Source organism: Saccostrea cucullata, unplaced genomic scaffold, assembly GCF_032062105.1.
Source record: "Saccostrea cucullata isolate Sc308-1 unplaced genomic scaffold, CSIRO_AGI_Scuc_v1 ctg1233, whole genome shotgun sequence".
Classification (NCBI taxonomy): Eukaryota; Metazoa; Mollusca; class Bivalvia; order Ostreida; family Ostreidae; genus Saccostrea; species Saccostrea cuccullata.
In genome coordinates this window covers 59,698-80,372 of record NW_026921611.1, presented here as the reverse complement: position 1 = coordinate 80,372, position 20,675 = coordinate 59,698, and the positions used below count along the sequence as shown (strand labels likewise).

Below are 20,675 nucleotides of genomic sequence, written 5' to 3'. Positions count from 1 at the left end.
CGGTAAGTATCTGTCAAAATCTAGTCGGTCTTCAATGATTGTTATTTCAGAATCGATTTTCAGAGGAACGGCCGATCAGACTAAACTTGACATCCGACCAGATGTATACACATTGAGAAACGGGTTAAGATTAACAGATGATTAGTGTACAGTAAACCGACTGGTCAGACAATAGACCTTAATTAGGAGTCCCCCCATCCCCGGTTAACTAACAGGAAACTATACATACACAACATACAGTGACAGATTTTAATGATCAATTAATTATTTTAAAAAAAATTAGATTTAACGCAAGCATACATGTATAACAAATTCAAAATTATGATTCATCGTAAAATGTCAATTATTTTGATACCCATTATGATACAAAAAGAATTAAAACTGAATATGATATTCTAAAAAAAGTTTTTGTAAACGTAATTAACCAGGTAACTCCTACGCAAGAATTGTCACTAAATTGTTGACACAGAAACCGTTAATATCCGCAGTATATCATGTATATTAAAAATAATAGTAGAATATGTTTTTTCCTCTTTCTTTTTCGATGATAGACTTTTGTGTTTTATCTATAGTTAATTTATTTTCAATCATGATTTAATGCTTACATTTCGAAAATTTTCGAATAACAGAGCGAAGAACTCATTCACATTACATCAATCTAAAAGCCGAACTCAGTGTAGAAATATATATTTATGTGTTAAGATCCACAAATAAAATTGTTTATATTTTGATTAATAAATCAATTCAAGACTTTTGGAAATGTTCAACAAAATACTAGTAAATACCTTTACAAGTCCAAACAAATTTTGAAAACAATAAAGGTTCAATATTTAATATTTTCAAGACATTTTCAAGAGCGGCGATAGCCTAATGGATAAGGCATTCGCATTGCAACCCTAGGGTCATGGGATCGCTCCCCGACTGTGGAGTTTTTTTTTTATTTTTGGATTTTGAATTTCGTTCTTTTTCATTATTTTTACAAAATCAAGATATAAGTGAACTCTACATTTATAATGTTGATAACAAATCACTATAAAAATAATTTTTCACCCATATAAACAATATTATCGACTGTGTAATGTGACTTAATGGTGGCTTAATGGTGGCTTAATGGTAGCTTAATGGTAGCTTAATGGTAGCTTAATGGAGTTTGGACATTAAGCACCTGTAAGTGAGCCTCGACGGATAGAAATCGACCTTATGGCAAAATTTATCGAATTCGGAAATTTTGTGTTTTTTAATAGTCCGCGTAAAACCATTACAAAAACTGAAAACAGAATCAAAATATCTTCTTTTATAACAAAGTTATTACATTTTGAAATTGGTATGTTTGCAAAATTAATTTTGAGCATATCGTGCTTTTTTCCACAATTGTAACGTCATGGTTTTAGTCTCAGTTGTTCGGTAAGGCACCTATCAACGCGTAGCAGTCCAACTGGTCATCCTGTCTAAATTAATTAAAGCCGCTTAACCCGAAACAGGCACTTATTATCTTACACAATAAAAGTACGTCATTTCATAAATAATATATAAAAATAAATAATAGGATTGATTTAATAATTTATTACAACAATCCTTACAAGGAAAACGCAGATCAAAAACCTTATTGACAAACAGTAGTTCCTGACGGAAGTTAAGATCTGTTGTGAAGTCAATTTTGAAAAAAAAATAAGTTTATCGGATATATCTAATAATGAACATAATTCGAACCCGAGTATTTTCTTCTCTATTATTAGAAGCCTTAGTCATAATACATCTTTTCAAAATTAAGAAATTAATTGAATATATAATTCATAGTAATTTTTATATTAATATGCATATTTAAAGAATAAAGGAAAATCAGATATTTTAAATGATTTTATAAAGGAGCTTAATTAAATATTGTCCGTGTAAAGAATATATATGTACTTTGTTGTGGAAAAAAATGCTCGGGTGTGTTCTTCATGAGATAAACATGTAAGCGATAAATTTAATTTTTCAAAGGTGATTTCAAGCAATGTCAACAATGATCAACATAGGATTATTTTTGGTATGACCTACCAAAAATTATTTTTTTAACTTTTTAATTTTGATATCTTTTTAAAGAAAAGGACTTTAAGGATATAATTTGACAGAAGTTGAAACAATTTATGGACAATTATTTTTCAAGAAGAAAATTGAGTATGTATTTTTAGCGATTAGAATCGGACCAAGCGGCTTTAAGAATTGCTTAATATATGACAAAAACAGATGATCATGATGTATAATTCCAAAAACTGTGTTAACTGTATTTTAAATCCTTTAAGAAACGAATACCCCCCCCCCCCAAAAAAAAAAAAAAAACCCATAAATTTCTACTTTTCTGTCTTTTGTACCGATAGCTTCGTCTATATGAACAACTGAACTTCCAATAAACAAAATATAGATCTACACTATGCTGCCTTTATGTTTGATAAAGCCTGTATTCTCAAAACATGCAAGTTAGTTAACACACACTGTTTGATTTTACGTAATCACCATGTAAAGGGAAAAAAAACGGAATAAATGAAATCGAGTCAAAATTTACAGGGATTCGAATTCGATCTCAGAAATACCTTAGGCTAGTTTCTTGCAGAAAATACAAAAACCATGCAGCCAATAACATCACAACTTAAATCATGCTTCTATAATTATTCTTATGTAATAAATAATAAAAATCACATTGATCTGTACATATATAGTGAATTCAAACATGGTGTGATACTAGCCTTGTGTCTAAAAGTAATCTCATTTTATTAGGACCCCCCCTTAAAACCGTTTCTACTGCAGCCAAATTCACCTTCAAATTGCTAGTTCATACATATACACCCTCTTTTCCTCCACATCATTCTCGCTTGGTTGTAATTGGACGGATAGATCGATAAAAAAAAAACCACTATGCCTTTAAACTATGAACCCCCCTCTCAGTAAAAAACAATTAAATTGTCTTTTCATCAAATATCTATTATCCATAATGTAGAAAAATAAATAAGTAAATAGAATATCATGGTAAACAATATACATGTACGAATTATTGATTGATTGAATTTTGCTAAGCGCCAAGTCGTTAAGATTTCAGCCTTTATCGGCGGGAAATTTTTTATCTGTTGCATGCAAAATACATGTAGTTAATAATCTTAACATCTTAAAAGGAACTATTTAACGTTTCATCCGACGGATTATAATTTCAAAAATATGTAAACCGTTAAAAAAGATTTCTCTCTATTCATCAACAAAATACCTCATAATGTACATAACTTAACTTTAAAATTCAATTTGATGTAAATAATCTGAAGTTCTCTTAAATCTAAAATTGTTAGATAAAATAATAATCATGCATCGTTCGTACATTATTAATTAACTTCGTATGTAAGAAACCCCACCTCATTTTCGAAGAATAAGATTTATATTTACATGTAGCGGAAAGTCGCGGGAAACAAAATTGTATACACATGCATTGGTTGAAATTCTCGACTCGATAAATATGCATGAATTATTTGTGGACGATTTGCGGAAGACAGATGATTTATTATTATTTTTTTGTTCCTTTTATCATAAAGTTAATCATGATCAGATACCCAAGGATGATCTCATCTTTTCTCATCACGGTGAAGTAAAGACGAGATCACTCGTGGGTTTCCGACGATGATTGATTGTATATTGTTTAACGTCCCACTGGAGAATTTAACACTCATATGGAGAGCCACCACTTGCCGGTGGAGAGCTGCAAATTTTGTCAAATATGGGCACTTAGGGACATTGAGCAGGGAGGGATTTTTTTTCGTGCCAGCAGCTACTGCGACACGCGGGACCTCGGTTTATACGGTGTCATCCGAATGATCGGTCTCCACGTCCCACAGTGGGATTCGAACACGCGACGTAAGGATTGACTCCTTACTTCGCGACTCTAGAGCAGACGCTCTAACCACTGCACCACGCGGGCGACTTCCGACGATGATAGTTTAGTTTATTTGTAATGCAACATTCTAATGCATTTGAAAATGAGAATTTACATAACGTATACAAAATACTTTTATCAACAGAAAAAATGAAGGGATATCAATATGAATATCAGAAATGCAATAATATAAATTCTTCGTTACCCGGAGTACTAGAAATGCATCGAGGGAAAGAAAAGGAAAAACAAGGGCTTTGTTGAATTACGATATAAAACCACGTGGAACATTTTTCTTTCTTTTACTGCAAAAGAATGATAGTCGGATTCAGCTTGGGTGCTTAGGATTCTAAAATAAATTATATTAAGACAGCGAAGTAGCTTAATTTAAATACATTTATGCTGACTAAAGACACCCCCCCCCCAAAAAAAACTCTCCTTTAAGGAAAATAATATGTATGAAGGCACGTGGCGTACGCATCGACAACAATCTGCTATCCTGTTTCTAACACATTCCAACACAACACATATAAAATTATAGACATTTAATATTTATTTGTTTTATGATTTTTTGAATTAAAAAAATCAAATAAAAAAAGGAGATTTATATTAAAATTGTCTGTTGTGGGTATCCACCCTCTCTTTAAAAGAAGAGAATTGCAGAAGAATTTTATTATGTAGAGAACTTTTTGGTGTAATAATTGAAAGTCTTTGTACAAAACGAAACCAAATTCCCGTTCTTCAACGGGGTTCAAAATACTTAAAATTATGCTGAATATTAAGAACATCTCTCACAAAACTATATACATCCGACTCTAGAGTATTTTGTTTGGTTTACAACTCTTTATAAATTAATGACATAGAAGGATATATTTTACAAACCGGGCCCATCTTTTTACATTTTCGCCAGCCAAGTTAAAGAAATTTAAAAATCATAGATAATCCATCGTCGGTATTTTTAATATAAAATTTCAAAATAAGGAGTGGAATATTTAAGAAAATTACCTGAAAAAACCTGGTAGCGGAGAGAAAAACATCTTTTTTAAGGGAATGATTCCCCGTGTTGAGCCTCTTTTTGCGTCCAAGGGAAGCAACTGGCACATTCCAGTCGCTTCAGAATTACGTTTTTCTGTTTCAGAATTACTGATATAAAAATTGCCTTACACATTACCAGTATTACTTGTTATTTTGATATCTCTTTATATTACAGTTAGAAAAATGCGTTTTAAAAGTTAATTGTTCAATCGTGCCCTATGTACATTTTGTACTGATCGATATGCCTATCATTAGCCTATAGTTTTTGGTTGGTTGGTAAATTCCTATGATAAATTTGAAATTACACGTAAATTCATTCAAAAACATGAATCATTATAGTATATCTAAGTAATAGTTATTGAATATTTATTATGGTGTATCCTGAGTTATTTGGACGAAGGGCGGTGACGAGTGCGAAGCACGAGTCTCCGCCCTTCGTCCAAATAACTCAGGATACACCATAATAAATATTCAATAACTTTCTTGTATCATGGCCAATCAAACGTCATGTCACAGATTTTCAGCATGATTTTTAATTAAACCAATAGAAAATGTAGTTTTTGTCAGGTGACCGCATGGATAATCTCTCCTTTCTGTCAGTATTTTTAATAAACATTCTATGTGCGTGTGTTCATGAGAAAGGACGTCGGATTGCAGCATCCCAGCACCCCCCCCCCCCCCGATTTTAGAGTGTGATGCAAAGGGTTTTTTCCTTGTCAACTGTTTTTGGAGGCCCTCCTTTTTTTTAAATGTAGCTACGGACTTAAAGTGGCCGGTGTGATTCTGTGCATGAGTGCTGGGGGCACCGACCTGGAGCCTCCCCCCTTTCAAAAATTGCTGGATTCGCCCCTGGATTGTTAATGAAATTCACAAGAAAACCTTTGGATATCAAAGAAGAAAAATTCGAAGTTAAAGAAGGTAAATTCAAGTGTTATTCGAAAATAAGGAAAAAAGATACCCCTTGATCATTTGACATATTCGAGAGCTGTCGCATTCACGAAAACGCTGTGTCAGGGTCAATTACTCTTCATCTGTGGATGCAGTGCAGCGTAAGCCCTATATTACAATAGGTGGGATATTTCTAATATATTTCTGTGTGGAATTCATGTCAAGAATTTGATTTGGCGTTGCTGTGGATTGAATATTTGAAGAGCTCCGTAAAATCATTTCGTAGTTTGGGATATATACGTACTGTAATTTATGTGAAAGACTTTTATTTCGCTTGCAGAATTTTTGCATTTGTATATTACAAAGCCCATTCATTCTGTAATTTAGATTCAATATACATGTAATTTAAAATGATGAAATCGCCTTGGTGTTCAATAATTTATTTACACGGCACAGTTTTTGCTGGCTCCGCCCATATACACGGCACGGTTTTTTTTCTGGATACGCCCATCAGTGTATCTCCAGTTATTGTACACTTGACTTCAAAGGAAAAACACCGCAGCCATGATACAATATGATATTGCGAATTTAATCGTGAATGATTGAATACACGTCCACACGATGAATTCCCACATTCGGCTATTTACTGCATCAGTACAAGTGCGATTTTCTGTGCCAGATTACGACTCCTCTGGCTAAAATTTATACTCTAAACTACAAAAAAATATATTCTGTACTTCTTAAGTAATGCAACATGCCATTTTTTCGTTGTGATGTGCGTTTTAAAACGCATTTTATGTGGTGTAAAATATGGCCTTACGTCTTCTGCTGTTTGAAAAAAAAGAATAAGTGTAGATCGGACTCGGCATTCCTCTGGCCTGTTTACATTGAACCATGGTAACAAAAAAAATACGGCTCTACGAATGGGAATACATTTAAAATTTGTTTAAATTATTAGTACATGTTTAAAATGATCTGCTTTTGTGAAGAAAAAATCTTTGAACTGCAGATGACGATGTCTAAAACATTCCTTAACGTGACAACCATGTGTAGTAAAAGTACCGGGAAATCTGTCTCAACTTTATTCGCTTTTTTCTCATTATGACGTTGCATACAATAAGGTCGATTTCTATCCGTCGAGGCTCAAGTCTAGCTTAATGGTAGCTTAATGGTGACTAAATGGTGGTCTAAAAGTTACCATTAAGGACCTGTAAGCCACCATTAAGCTACCATTAAGCCACATTTAAACACCCATTAAGGACTTTGAGTTGGCTTAATGGTAACTTAATGGTGGTGTAAATGTTACTTAAAGGTGCTTAATGGTGACTTAATGGTGACTTAAAGACAACCATTAAACCACCATTAAGGACCTATAAGCCACCATTAAGCCGGACTTAAAGGGTGTGTTTCATCTTGTGGATATTCTTTACGTTTTGTTTTGAATAATGTCCTATGCATGCACACCCCTCTAAATATGTATTGTATGCATGATTGTAAAGTAAAAAAAAATTCTGTATTTGTAAACATAAACTTCAATATATCAAACTGTTAAATCCTGCATCTACTTTAATTGATATTAATTCATGCCTACATTGATATTCTTTACGTTTTGTTTTGACCGGAGGAAATCCAAACCGACATCGTTGACAATGACAGAGAGTCAAACGATTTGCTGCATATTCATGAATCCAGATAATTACAGTACTAATGAACAATTCCTTTCCAATTTCTATACTTACATCGTGTGTAGTAGGTCTATAGTATCCAATTCTCGGATTTATCAGGTCTTGCTGTAAATGTATCTGATTGATGCTGATTCTATACATGTATGCGGAAACAGTGAATAAAGGGAGGAAAACAAACCCACATTTTTTAGAGTTGCTCCTCTTTGATAAGTAAGGCTCTGAGAACGACATCATTGTTGTAAAAAGTTTTTGTTTGCTTATTGGTGTTGTTGTTTTTTAATTAAAGAAGAACAAAACAAAATTTATATCGTGTATGTGCAAATTATGATATGCACAATTAATCGGAACGTTATTATGTAGCCAATTGTACATAACGAGAATTTATGCAATGTAGGCTAAAATAAAATTTTAAGGAAAAGAAAATGCTATGCTTTGATTAAGAACACAATTTATTGTGTCTGAAATGAAATAAATATCAAGGGATATTTTATGTCTTACTTTTCACGGACGTTAATCAGCTTAATTTAAAAAAAAATAACAATGGATTGAGTGTGGTACTCAAAATCACAATCAAGTCCCATGTTCAATTTTCTTTTATGTTTGATACATAGGGATCGTAGTATTCGTCATCATAACGCTTTATTACCAACGTTAAATTTGACTTCACGTCAAAGGTTCAATTGAAATCTCAAGAGTTATCTCCCCCAGTGTGTTGTACGTCATTCCACAATACTACAAGAATTTTGAGACATTTCAATTTTTTTGGCTTTGGAACACACAATTCAAAATTATAAATAGATCTTATATGGTAGGAATTGGATGATTGGATATTGATCATATCAGACAGGTTGTTTGGACTTCAATCGTACAGCTTTTTCCAAAAATACTAACTTATTTATAGTCAATAGTTCATGTACTGACAAATAATTATTTTTTTAAGTAATGTTATGAAGGCTTGTCATAGGCATCATCTAGGACACAGCGCCCTGTCCGAGGATAACATAATTTGAATTGAGGAAACATTGCTGTCGGAAAAGAGAAGAGTAGTGTCATCAGCAAATTAATCAATATATGATTTTTTTAATGATTAATGGAGGTCATTGATTTGAAATAAGAAAAGAAGTGCACCTGAAATTGATCCCTGCCACACTCTCGCTGTGACTTACTGTTTAACAGATTTTATATTTCCAATTTGAACATTCTGAAATGTACAGTTTTAAATTGAGGCAACCAATTTTTCTGCTCAAGAGTCAAGATTTTAATCAAAATATTATGATTCACAAAATAAAAAGTCTTACTAAAATAAAGAAAGGTTACACCGAAGTTCACCAATATCCGTTGCTTGAAAGCATTTATCAATTAAATTAGTAAGAGCTGTTGGCATGAGTGTGATTTTTTGAAACCTGATTGTGATTTCCAAAGTAAATAAAAGTCTTATAAGAATTTAGGTATAAGATTATCAGCATGTTTTTCAATTGATTTCGACAAATACGAGAGGAAAAATATTGTCCAATAATTACCAGGATTAAGTCTATGTCTTTTTCTGTATATGGGTGTTACCTTTGAAAATTTAAATTCATCTGGGAATATTCCTGTAGAAATACTGACATTGTAAAATAAGAGATAGATTTGTGTATGACTGGCGCAGCGTATTTTAGCAAGCGTGGACCTATGTTATCGGTACCAGGCGATTTTAAACATGAAGTTCCTTTAATGATTGCATCTTTCCAGTTAAAAGCAAAAGGAGTTTCTAGTTGGATGTAAAAAAAGAGATGACGAACGGTATTCAATCGAAAAATTTTGGAGTAGAGCAAACACGGACCTTAAAATATAAGAAGTATGATCATAGAGGAGTGAGTAACCTTTGCCGAACGCTCACACTCGATGTGTGCTTTTTGTTATAATCGGACAACAACGAGAAAAAAAAACAGAAATTCCATCTACAATACAGTGTGTAAATTTAGTTTCAAATTTGTACAGAAACTTTCAGTCATCATTTAACTTATTGATAGATTTTATTTGCTGACAAAGTCATTTATTGACTATATACTTTAGGAAATTATGACTTTATTTAAAAAAAAAGACGTTTAATGGTAAACTAATTACCAAGCTCTATGCATGAAATAAATTCCAGAAAACAGCCCTTATTAAATTTCAACTTTTTCCGTACGTCTATTGTATATGTGCATATATCACAACTCCTGCTGACGTTACAGAAAAAATGTTATTAGATCTAAATCTTAAATTGCCTAATATAGTTCAAGATTATATTTTTTCTACGTTTTTTTAAAGCCCTCGATATTGTAGAGGCTAATCCATATATAGGAGCATAAGTTTAGGGAAGCGTGACTTTTCTCAGTAACTGACAAATACTGCAGTGGGGAATTTTAATGTAAAAAAAAATGTTATTAATGTGATTGTAAAGTGTTTACTTGTCTAAAGAAATATGCATCATTGTGTGTTTTCAATCTACATTTCACTTATCTCCGAGTAATAAACAAGTTTAGACATATCAACATCATAAGATTGAGCATCAATAGAAAATTTATAGCAAACATTATCTGAGTTCTACAAAAATCATTTCGTCTTTATTATTGCATAATGAAAAATGTGTAATTTATATGAATATTTTTGCCTAGTACATCAAATGGTCTTGTGTCCTATATGAAATGTTTTATAAATCTTTTTTTTTTTGGCCTTATATTCGTATGCCGGAACTGTGGAGTTAATATTAAGTGAAATTTTAACAACTGAAATGTGAAGGATAAACTAATAATGAGACAAAAAAAATATGTGCTAACAAAACAATTTGAAGTGTCTAATTCATGTGTGTTATAATAACATAAATATTTAGACATATTTCAACACAATTAGAAAACAATACACAATAATATGACGTCGTGAAAACGAATATGAATATACTTATATACAGTAAGGGCCCTTTTTAAGCTCATATGGTTTTTCACACAAATTAAGGTCATATCGTTACAATGTACTTGTGTCACAATAAGGTCATATCGCTACAAAGGATACGTACTTGTGTAACAATGAGGTCATATCGTTACAATGTACTTGTGTCACAATAAGGTCATATCGTTTCAACGTACTTGTGTAACAATAAGGTCATATCGTTATAACGTACTTGTGTCACAATAAGGTCAAATCGTTACAATGTACTTGTGTAACAATGAGGTAATATCGTTACATTGTACTTGTGTCACAATAAGGTCATATCGTTTCAACGTACTTGTGTCTCAATAAGGTCAAATCGTTACAATGTACTTGTGTAACAATAAGGGCATATCGATACAATGTACTTGTGTCACAATAGGGTCATATCGTTACAATGTACTTGTGTAACAATAAGGTCATATCGTTACAATGCACTTGTGTAACAATGAGGTCATATCGTTACAATGTACTTGTGTAACAATAAGGTCATATCGTTACAATGTACTTTTGTCACAATAAGGTCATATCGTTACAATGTACTTGTGTAACAATAATGTCATATCTTTACAATGTACTTGTGTAACAATAAGATCATATCGTTACAATGTACTTGTGTAACAATAAGGTCATATCGTTACAATGTAGTTGTGTAACAAAAAAATTAATATCGTTACAATGTACTTGTGTAACACTAAGGTCATATCGTTACAATGTACTTGTATCACTATAAGATCATCTAGTTACAATGTACTAATGTCACAATAAGGTCATTTCGTTACAATTTACTTGTGTAACAATAAGGTCATATCGTAACAATGTACTTGTGCCACAATAAGGTCATACCGCTACAATGTACACTGGGTGAAAAGTCCAGTTTCCGCAAAACTGAAAATATACGGAAACCTTGCTGAAACTTGGCGTTGAAGTTTCCTGTATGGTTTCTGCAATGTGGAAAATATAATATGTTGACGGTGCGACCGTTGTGGCGAGCGCAGATGTTTATTTTGTTAGAATTTAAACCGGGCTCGTACGTCGAACTACACGTGACATTTGATGCGTCTAGACTCTGACGTCACTTGACGTCGTATGTAAGTTACATTTCCCCTAAAAAACCTGAACAGTGCTGAAAATATGAATGAAGAACGTTTTGTTTGCTTTTTATCTTCATTATTTATCCATTAAACATGTTAAATTAGGGCATATATACTTTTTAGTACTTTTGCAACTATTCTCACGAGAACGAAGCTTTAACGTAGCTTAAACAAGTGATGCATTGTGGGTCGAAAATACGGCATCAAAAAATTCTATCGAATGAATGTGCAGTAGTCCGAATTTTCTCTTCGCACAGGCGTTGCTTTAAGAGCTCGCAGTGACGAGCGTCGCTTCGCGACGCTCGCTGCGCTCGCTATTAAAGTTTCAGCAAGTTTCTTTAAGGTTTCCGTATACTGAAACTATTATGTTTTTTTCCAAAAAATTTCCGTAAAACGGAAACCAATGTAAAAGTTACAGTAGTTCCAGTAGGTTTCAGTTTCCGGAAACTATTGATATCGATTCCATATGGTTTCTGCATGCTGAAACCAAACTGAAACTTTTTCTATTATTTATTTTTTTTTTCAGAAGGGTAGAAAAATCAACTCATATGATCTTTTTACTATTGATTTCCATTCCATATAGTTTCTGCATGCTCAAAACCGAACTGAAACCTTTTCTCTCATCTTTTTAAAGGGTAGAAAAATCAACTCATATATTTTTAGTTACCTATACATTTTTAAAAATGATTTTATTTTTAAATATCTAATAGTTCATATTCAGATTTTGAGATGTGCCTGCTCTGTGTAAGCTTACACATACTGATCTTGATATCAATGACAAGCACTATATACAAGATCCTTGCTTCACATTAAATAAATTGTTTATTTCATATTGTGCTGGAATAAAAAAAAAAAGATCATTTTAAACAAAATCGATTCCTCTCATAAGGGTTTTCTACATTACCCAACTCGAGACTCCCCTGGGGAATTGATTCTTTTCATAGCATACATCATTAAAATATTACTTCCGTGTTAGAAAAAATCAAGGGTTATATGGGGGCTCCTCTGTTTACTATTACGTTTAATGTTAATTTGTTTAAAATGAAAATTATAATGTGTCTTCATGGTGCATGAAATACAGATACATTATCTGAGATACCAAGGTTTGCATTTATAATCCTTATACATGTACCTATATTCCTTAATGGATATCATTTCAATAATTTAATTTGTTAACAACACATACTAACTAGGAAGCCTTTTTTTACTATTCAGTGTTCGACATAGATAATTTTTTATATAGTACAATAGTTACTGGTTATTTTTATAATTAAATTGATTTAATATCTACATAATCCGTTCTCATGAACACATTTTATTCGTTTAACAGACGTTAATCTAATTCGTAAACCGCGGGTTTACAGCATAAAAAAATTACAAGAAAGCATGCCCTGAAAACTTGATGTCATGGTTCCCAATATTTGCAGCATGTTATGTCAATCTTATTAAAATTAAATCTTCCATTTGTTACCCAAATGTTTATTCGCACGAAGAAGACTCATAAATGTAAAAAGTCTGTTTTTGTGAAACAATACCCTTGGAACGAATGGAAAATCTCATTTTAACTAGATTCCATATTATATGCCAGTCTATTTGGACATGAAAGTCTTCTTAAAGTAATGCATAGGCTTTCTAAGCCGGTTGCTATAGTGGTGTTTTCACACACTACTTTCTCTGGAATCTTCAGAGCCTGCCTGAGTCTGAGAACATCATTTTTTCGAATCTTAAAAAAGAATTCCTTAGATTTTATTACTACAATAATATCTTTTCCCCCTAAATTAAGAAATCAAGATATAAAATTTAGAAGAGCTATTGTAGATCGGTAATAATTAAGGACTGGAAAAAATCTTCCTACAGCAATTTCTATTGATAGACAGAAATATTTATTTCTGTTAATTTCATGCAAATCATAAACACACCTGAAAAGCGAAATGGTCTCCATTTCGTCCAGTTCTTCAAAATTCAGTCGAGGACCCTTAACATAAAGTTTCCGTTTCTGTTTTTCAGGGGTTCAAAACAATAGTAATTCTTCATCATTGATGTACTTTTGATCAAACAAAATCAATGTGTCGTTCCTCAAAAAAATTTATTTATTCATATAAAGTTGATTTATTTCATTGTAGACCTTATAAATTACAGGAGCTGATAAGAAAAACGAAGTTTTTTTCTGGCAAATAGCGCTAGTTTAAAAGTGGGCACTTCATAAAATCATATGCTAGTAATATTATATAGGCAAAGTAATAAAAAACGAATTCAGGAAAAAAAAACTCTTATTCCCATTATGGGAAGGGTGGGGGTTGAGATTTTTATGTGCTTTCATACTTAAAAGATACTTTAAAACTAATCAAGAAAAGGTAGCCCCCTCCCCCATCTTCGTTTTTCCAACAAATTATATCAACTAAATTTACAACGCACATAAACATTTCAGAACTAAAGGAAGATTATTAATTGTATGAAATATTGTTCGCATATATATAGCAATACATTTAATCTATTTTTCTCATCAGAAATTTGAATTAAAAGCGTCTTACCAAGAATCTTCCATTTTTCATAGGCATACGTTCCTTACGTGTAACAAAAGCGTAATATGACGTTGACGTTAAAATATTACGTGTACGTCAACGTCACACGTACACGTTTGTGACGTTACTTGTAACTAAACCTCTCTAATTACAGCTGTACAATGGTCATTTTCAATTTCTGGAAGGCGCCATTTTAGCCCAACTTTATTCTTACAATTTCAGACAATAAACACAAAAATAAATGTGCTCTGAACTGTAAGAAATAACTACCTGTATTTAATCTGTAGTTTGGTTTGCTTTTCTCAGTGTTTTCTTCGCCATTTTGTCCTTCTTTCTTCTATTGTAAATCTAACCAATGAGAGAGAAGCGTTATATTGCGATACGTCACCTAGTAATTGAATGTCAGCCTTTACGGAAAATTCACCTTAGTTTTTGCATTTCTCTCCTGGCAATATTTATTTTAAGTTTATATTGCAAACGTCGTTGCACACATGGCAATTACAGAATGAACAGTTTTGAATGATAAAATAAAATTGATCATGGAATCGAAGGGTGGTATAAAACCGTCTTTTAGGTCCCTTATTATGATTATGGTAATTGTTGGAAAGGACTGTCCAGACTTTTACAAATAGATTTAAAGTTATATACACATGTACTTAGAGTATATATTTTATGAAATGTAATTAAACTTTACTTTACAATTTGGTCCATTAAGTGATCAAATATTTTTAAATAATACATTTATAAAGAACATAAATATACATATGACGAATATTGCGCAAACGTGAGTCAAAATCACGTGTTTCTTTTTAGGAAAAGCAAAAGATTTATGTAAAATATAATTATGAAAGTTATAAATACATTGTGAAGCAAGAATAGAGGTGCAAATTTAAGTTACTGAAAAACAAATGTTTCTATCGCGAAGTTTTTAGTCAAGGTCACGGGTCCTTTATTTGTATCTATGAAACATGCATGGATAATTCCTCAATTTTTCAGCGCATGCGTACGATAAAGAGAAACAATGAAGCAATATTTTTGTGTTGATGAAGTTTGAAGTCTCCGCACTGAAACTTTGCAGAAACTATTAGTAAGCTTAAGTTTCCGCAGAGTTTCAGTTGTTTCAGCAATGCGGAAACTGTATTTTTCATCCAGTGGTACTTGTGTAACAATTAGGTCATATCGTTACAATGTACTTGTGTAACAATAAGGTCATATCGTTACAATGTACTTGTGTAACAAGGCAGTTAAATATATCTTACAAGTAATTTATTACTTATTTTAATGTTATTTCACCTACTTTAGATATAATTTATGTATATTGATAAGTAAGATTTTTCTATGCCCTTTGCTGATGGGTTATGATAGTTCCCGAGTGGATTTTTATAGCTTCTGGTCAAATGCAGTTGTTTTTCTAACTGTTCTTTTGCTAACAGTTGCATTGCCTAAACACTAAAACAATGCAGCTCCTTTAAGATGTGCTCGTTGTTGACTAAGTCCTTCTAAGATGTGCTTGGTGCTGTCTACGTCCTTCTAAGATGTGCTTGGTGCTGTTTACATCCTTCCTTAATGTGCTCGGTGCTGTTTACATTCCTTTTAGATGTGCTCTGTGCTGTATACATTCTTATAAGATGTGCTCGGTGCTGTCTACATTCCTCTTAGATGTGCTATGTGCTGTCTAGCTTCTTCTAAGATTTGCCCGGTGCTGCATTCATTCCTCTTAGATGTGCTCTGTGATGTCTACCTTCTTCGAAGATGCTCGGTGCAGTCTACGTCCCGCACCAAATGTGTTTGGTGCAGTCTATTCCCTTTCTTATATGTGCTCACCGTTGCCTTCATTCCTATAAGATGTTCTCAGTGCTGTTTAAGTTCTTCTCAGATGTGCTGGGTGTTGTCTTCATCCTTCTACAATGGGCTTTGTGCTATCTACGTCCTTCTCAGATGTGCACGTTGCTGTCTACATCCTTCTAAGATGTGTCCGGTGCTAACTTCGCCTTCCTAAGATGTACTAGGTGCTGCATACGTTCCTCGAAATTTTGTTCGGTGCTGTCTACGTTGTTGTCCGAAGAAATTAATTAAAAAATAAATAATGCAATTATGATGTATTGTGTGACATTAACATTTGGAGACTAATGTGTCAAAGTTTAAAAAATCAATATATTCCTAATAATTTCTGAGAACCATAATAATTTCATCAGAATTTTTTTTATTATTATTATTTCGAAATAGCTGATTTTTTTTTTCATTCAGGATAAAATATATATATTTAAATCATAATTCCATATTTTAAAGAAAGCAATAAATTAAAAAAAAAACACCATGTAACATCACACATAACAGGCATTAACTAAGTGAAAAAACAGCGAACTTTTCATTGTTATAGTTTAAATAACAATTTCAAAATAAAGATATATGACAATTCATACTAACTTCAATAAAATCGATTCTTAAGCAACTGTAAGATATAGAGTACATCACAGTTTTCCAATGGGGTTCAGGCATTGATTAAGGTACGACATATATATATCTGGCTGTTGCAGGTACAATTGGCAGAATTTCACAGATTTACAAGAACGCAGCAGTCTTTTCTTTAGAAAAAAAATGAGCAGTCAGTGTGTTATCTCCTTAATTGTTGGGGTCTTGGCTTTATCTGAAGCGACCATTATTTCCCAGAAATATACCACAGAACTTGTATTTAATGATAAAAAATCAAATCATGAACTTATAGGCGAAAAAAATGCTCATTCAATGACCGAGTGCGCTGCGATGTGTCAAAGGGAGTGCGTTTTCTTTGGATTCAACAGTCAAATGAAGAAATGTCGTACCCACAAGAAACTATTCACGTCTGAGCTGTCTGATGAGGCCGGTTGGAGATACTACTCTCATAACGGTATGTACACTTGTTATTTTTTTTCTGTTTGCTTCTTTGTATAAGGCTCCTCTCGAAGAGACACGATTTTTTTTCTTTTGACGCTTCTTTTTATGTAGCATAAATAATTGTATTTTCAACATAATTAATTCTAATGAAATTCATATCTTTTTGTTATTTTCTTTTTTTGATTTTTTTTTATTTTGAATTATTTTTTTTTAATTTGAGATTGATTGAATTATATTTTGTGATTTTCTCTATTTTCGCTTTTCTTAATATCTCTGAGCATGTAATGGAAAACTTGAGATAAAATTTCTACACCGTGAGTATTTAGTAATATAAATTTAAGCTTTGTTACAATGATCAGTCCAAACCATTTAAAAATTATTGCTTGTTATTAACTAAATAAACGAAAAAAGCTCACTTAGCTCGTATCTCGAAATTGCCACCTTAAAAACAGCTGTTATGAAAGCTGAGATGTGAATCCTGTGCCATGGAGGAGAAATCATCCCCTGTCGATCGGTCAGACATTATATCATACATCAAAACTATATTATAATTTTACTACATTTTCAACATCTATTTTTGTGTCAAAATTGCTTATCATCTTACCTACAATCAATTCCTCTTTCACATATCTTTCAGTCAACAGAGTATTGAAAACTATTGTGTTTAATTTTAAATACTTTTAGTCATAAATGGAAAATTTGCATCAATTGGAAAACAAGAATGGTATCAGATAAAGAGGAACAGTTTAACGTAATACACATTGTACATGTTACATTTTTGTTTCCACAATTAACATTTTTATATAATGCAGGCATTATGTATCCTCTCACTTCTGGTACATATGCATAATATGATCCTGGTATTTTTTTAGATTGTGTTTTTTCTGCCATGCCTAAAGATTGTAAAGATCTTTGTGAAGAAGGACACACCAGTACAGGGGTGTATGATGTATACCCCTACAGTACATCAACCAATCCAATCAGTGTATACTGCGATATGACGACAATGGGCGGGGGATGGACGGTATGTAGTTTATTTTAAGATTGAAAATACATAATAGAACTCACATTGTTTTTGTTGTTTTAAGGATTGTAGGATTGTTTTGTAGTTTATATCAAACCTTTGGATCCTATGAATGTTCGAAGCAATAAATTGAATTGTAATGCATTTTAATTTTCAAAGGTCATTCAGAAACGCGTAGACGGATCCGTGAACTTTCACAGGAACTGGGCGGATTATAAGAATGGTTTTGGTTCACCTGAACGAAATTTCTGGGTTGGTAAGTGTAAATCGCTTTCAAATAAGAACTTTTTATTTCTTCAAAGTTTGAAGATAAAAAAAAATCTTATGGTAGATAAAATATTATCAAGCGTATCTTAATTTAAGATTAGATAATGTGTGTTCTACGATATTCAGATATGGTGTTCAATTGTTATCTCAAATAATGCTTTTAAAAATAGAAAAGAAGACTAACATCAAGCGGCATATTCTAATGAGACCATATGTAGCAATATTGTCTACAGTTATGGAAATTTGATTTTTCATTACGGTAGATTCATAATTTTAAAAGAATTAATTATATTCGATGAACTTTTAAATTGATTTAAAATGTATCTTAATACAGGAAATGAGGTAATCCATAAATTAACAAAAGACAACACCTTATCCCTTTATGTGTCCATCACTATCCAGAATGGCACAACACTGTATGAAATGTATGACCAATTCTTTGTCTCCAACGAGGCAGGGAAATATCAACTCTCTCTTGCAGGACCTGCCACGGGGACCTTAGGTAAATGTAGTTATGTAACACGTAAGTTCTTAAAATTATGTTCAAATTACGTATATTACGTATTACTTAAATCTTAACAATTATTCTTTTCTGTATTGACACATAATAAAGTTCTTGAAACAAGAAAAAGATGTGTTTTTTCTTATATTCTGCATACGTTTTTGATTCCATGCTAATTAAACATGTTTAATATTTCAAAATATCATTTGCAGGTACAATTCACAAATTCAGAAGATATTGGATTTATTATTGTCAAGTAGATAAAATTTCTATTTATACATTTTATGTGCAATTGAAATTATGTTAATTTTTTTAAACAAAAAATCCAATAATTACAGGTATTCAACATTGTTATTTAGCTTGGGTTTCCAGATAATTTTTGATAATTCATATTTTAACTAATACGGAAAAATTTTACAGAGCATGATAGTCTGATTTTCAATGATTCACATTTTTTACTACTACGGAATATGAAGTTTACAGTGCCTCATTAATCTTAAATGTCGACAGGTTTACGAAAATTTATTGATAAAATAATTTGATCGGATAAATATTCATTTTAAAAAGCTTAAAAGCTAAATTTTAAAGACCTAAACCCGTTTCACATTTCCATTTATTTAATAGGAAACCTACCATCTTATCTCGTTATTAATGATTTACTTAGTATTCCACGGTCTAGGACAAATATTAAAAATTCATTTTGTGATGTTTTCTACAATTTCTCGTGAACTTTATCCCTCCCCACAACATTACCATGCTTTAAATACACCCCCCCCCCAATATATCCGTGCTTTAAATACACCCTCCCCCACAATATTACCATGCTTTAAATACACCCCCCACAATATTACCATGCTTTGAATACACCACCCACAATATTTCTATGCTGTAAATACACCCCCCAACAATATTACCATGCTTTAAATACACCCCCACAGTATAACCATGCTTTAAATACCCCCCACAATATTACCATGCTTTAAATACACCCTCCCCACAATATTACCATGCTTTAAGTACACCGCCCCCCACAATATTACCATGCATTAAATACACCCCCCCCACACACAATATTACCATGCTTTAAAAGTGTAACAGACGTGTGGTTTATTGTTACACAAGACATGATGCTATGTGATTTGCGCAGTGTTTTGTTGACTTGTATTCTTTATCTCTCTTTAAACTGTGTATCTCAGACGTACTTCAGTATTAAGATTAATGGGATGAAAATTAATGATTAATACTTATCATCTTTGTTCTATATTTTCCCTTATTCTTCAGGTGCCAGTATGATAGACACCGGGGATTCTAGGAGTGAACTAAATAAATATTATTGCCCTTCACAGCACCTAAAACGGTCTATCTTACTCTTAGAAATATTTCAGTATCATAATTAACAATTAGATAAAAACAATATAAATCCATTATCTCTGTGATTCTTTTTGTTTGATTTTACAGGAGACTCCATGATAGACACTGGTCCTTCCTGGGCTGATCTGACTGGGATGTACTTCTCCACCCCAGACAGGGATAACGACGGGTGGCCTAGTGGTAACTGTGCTGCTACATGGAGAGGAGGCTGGTGGTTTAACAGCTGCCGCCGAGCCTTCCTTAACGGTCCATGGTCCTCGGTTTCCTGGTCCAACCCGTGGTATCCCACAGTAAAGAACGGGACGTCAGTGAAGGGGACCAGCATGATGATCAGACGTCACTAGGTAAACCTCATTAAATCTTAGTAAAACAGTTTTTTTGTATTACTGTGAAAATCTCAGTTATAAAAGTTGTTTTTTTAATACATAAATATGCTATTATACATGTATCTGTGAAGTTTTCATTTTTTTAACAGACGAAAGATCATCCATGGATAATGGAAACCATTAAGAGACAATTTTAGATTAATTTTTATCGCTGAGTTCTTTTTTTCTCAATATTTAACATCAAGT

At 32.4% G+C, this 20,675-nt stretch overlaps 1 protein-coding gene across 1 annotated transcript; it reads left to right on the top strand.

The window, feature by feature from the left end:
* Positions 1-16,828: 16,828 nt before the first annotated feature.
* LOC134260428 (fibroleukin-like) lies at positions 16,829-20,447 on the top strand. The gene is made up of 5 exons (XM_062742989.1): positions 16,829-16,952; positions 17,812-17,963; positions 18,123-18,219; positions 18,565-18,732; positions 20,191-20,447. The coding sequence occupies exons 1-5, from the start codon at positions 16,829-16,831 to the stop codon at positions 20,445-20,447; spliced, it is 798 nt and encodes a 265-aa protein (XP_062598973.1).
* The last annotated feature ends 228 nt before the right edge of the window (positions 20,448-20,675 follow it).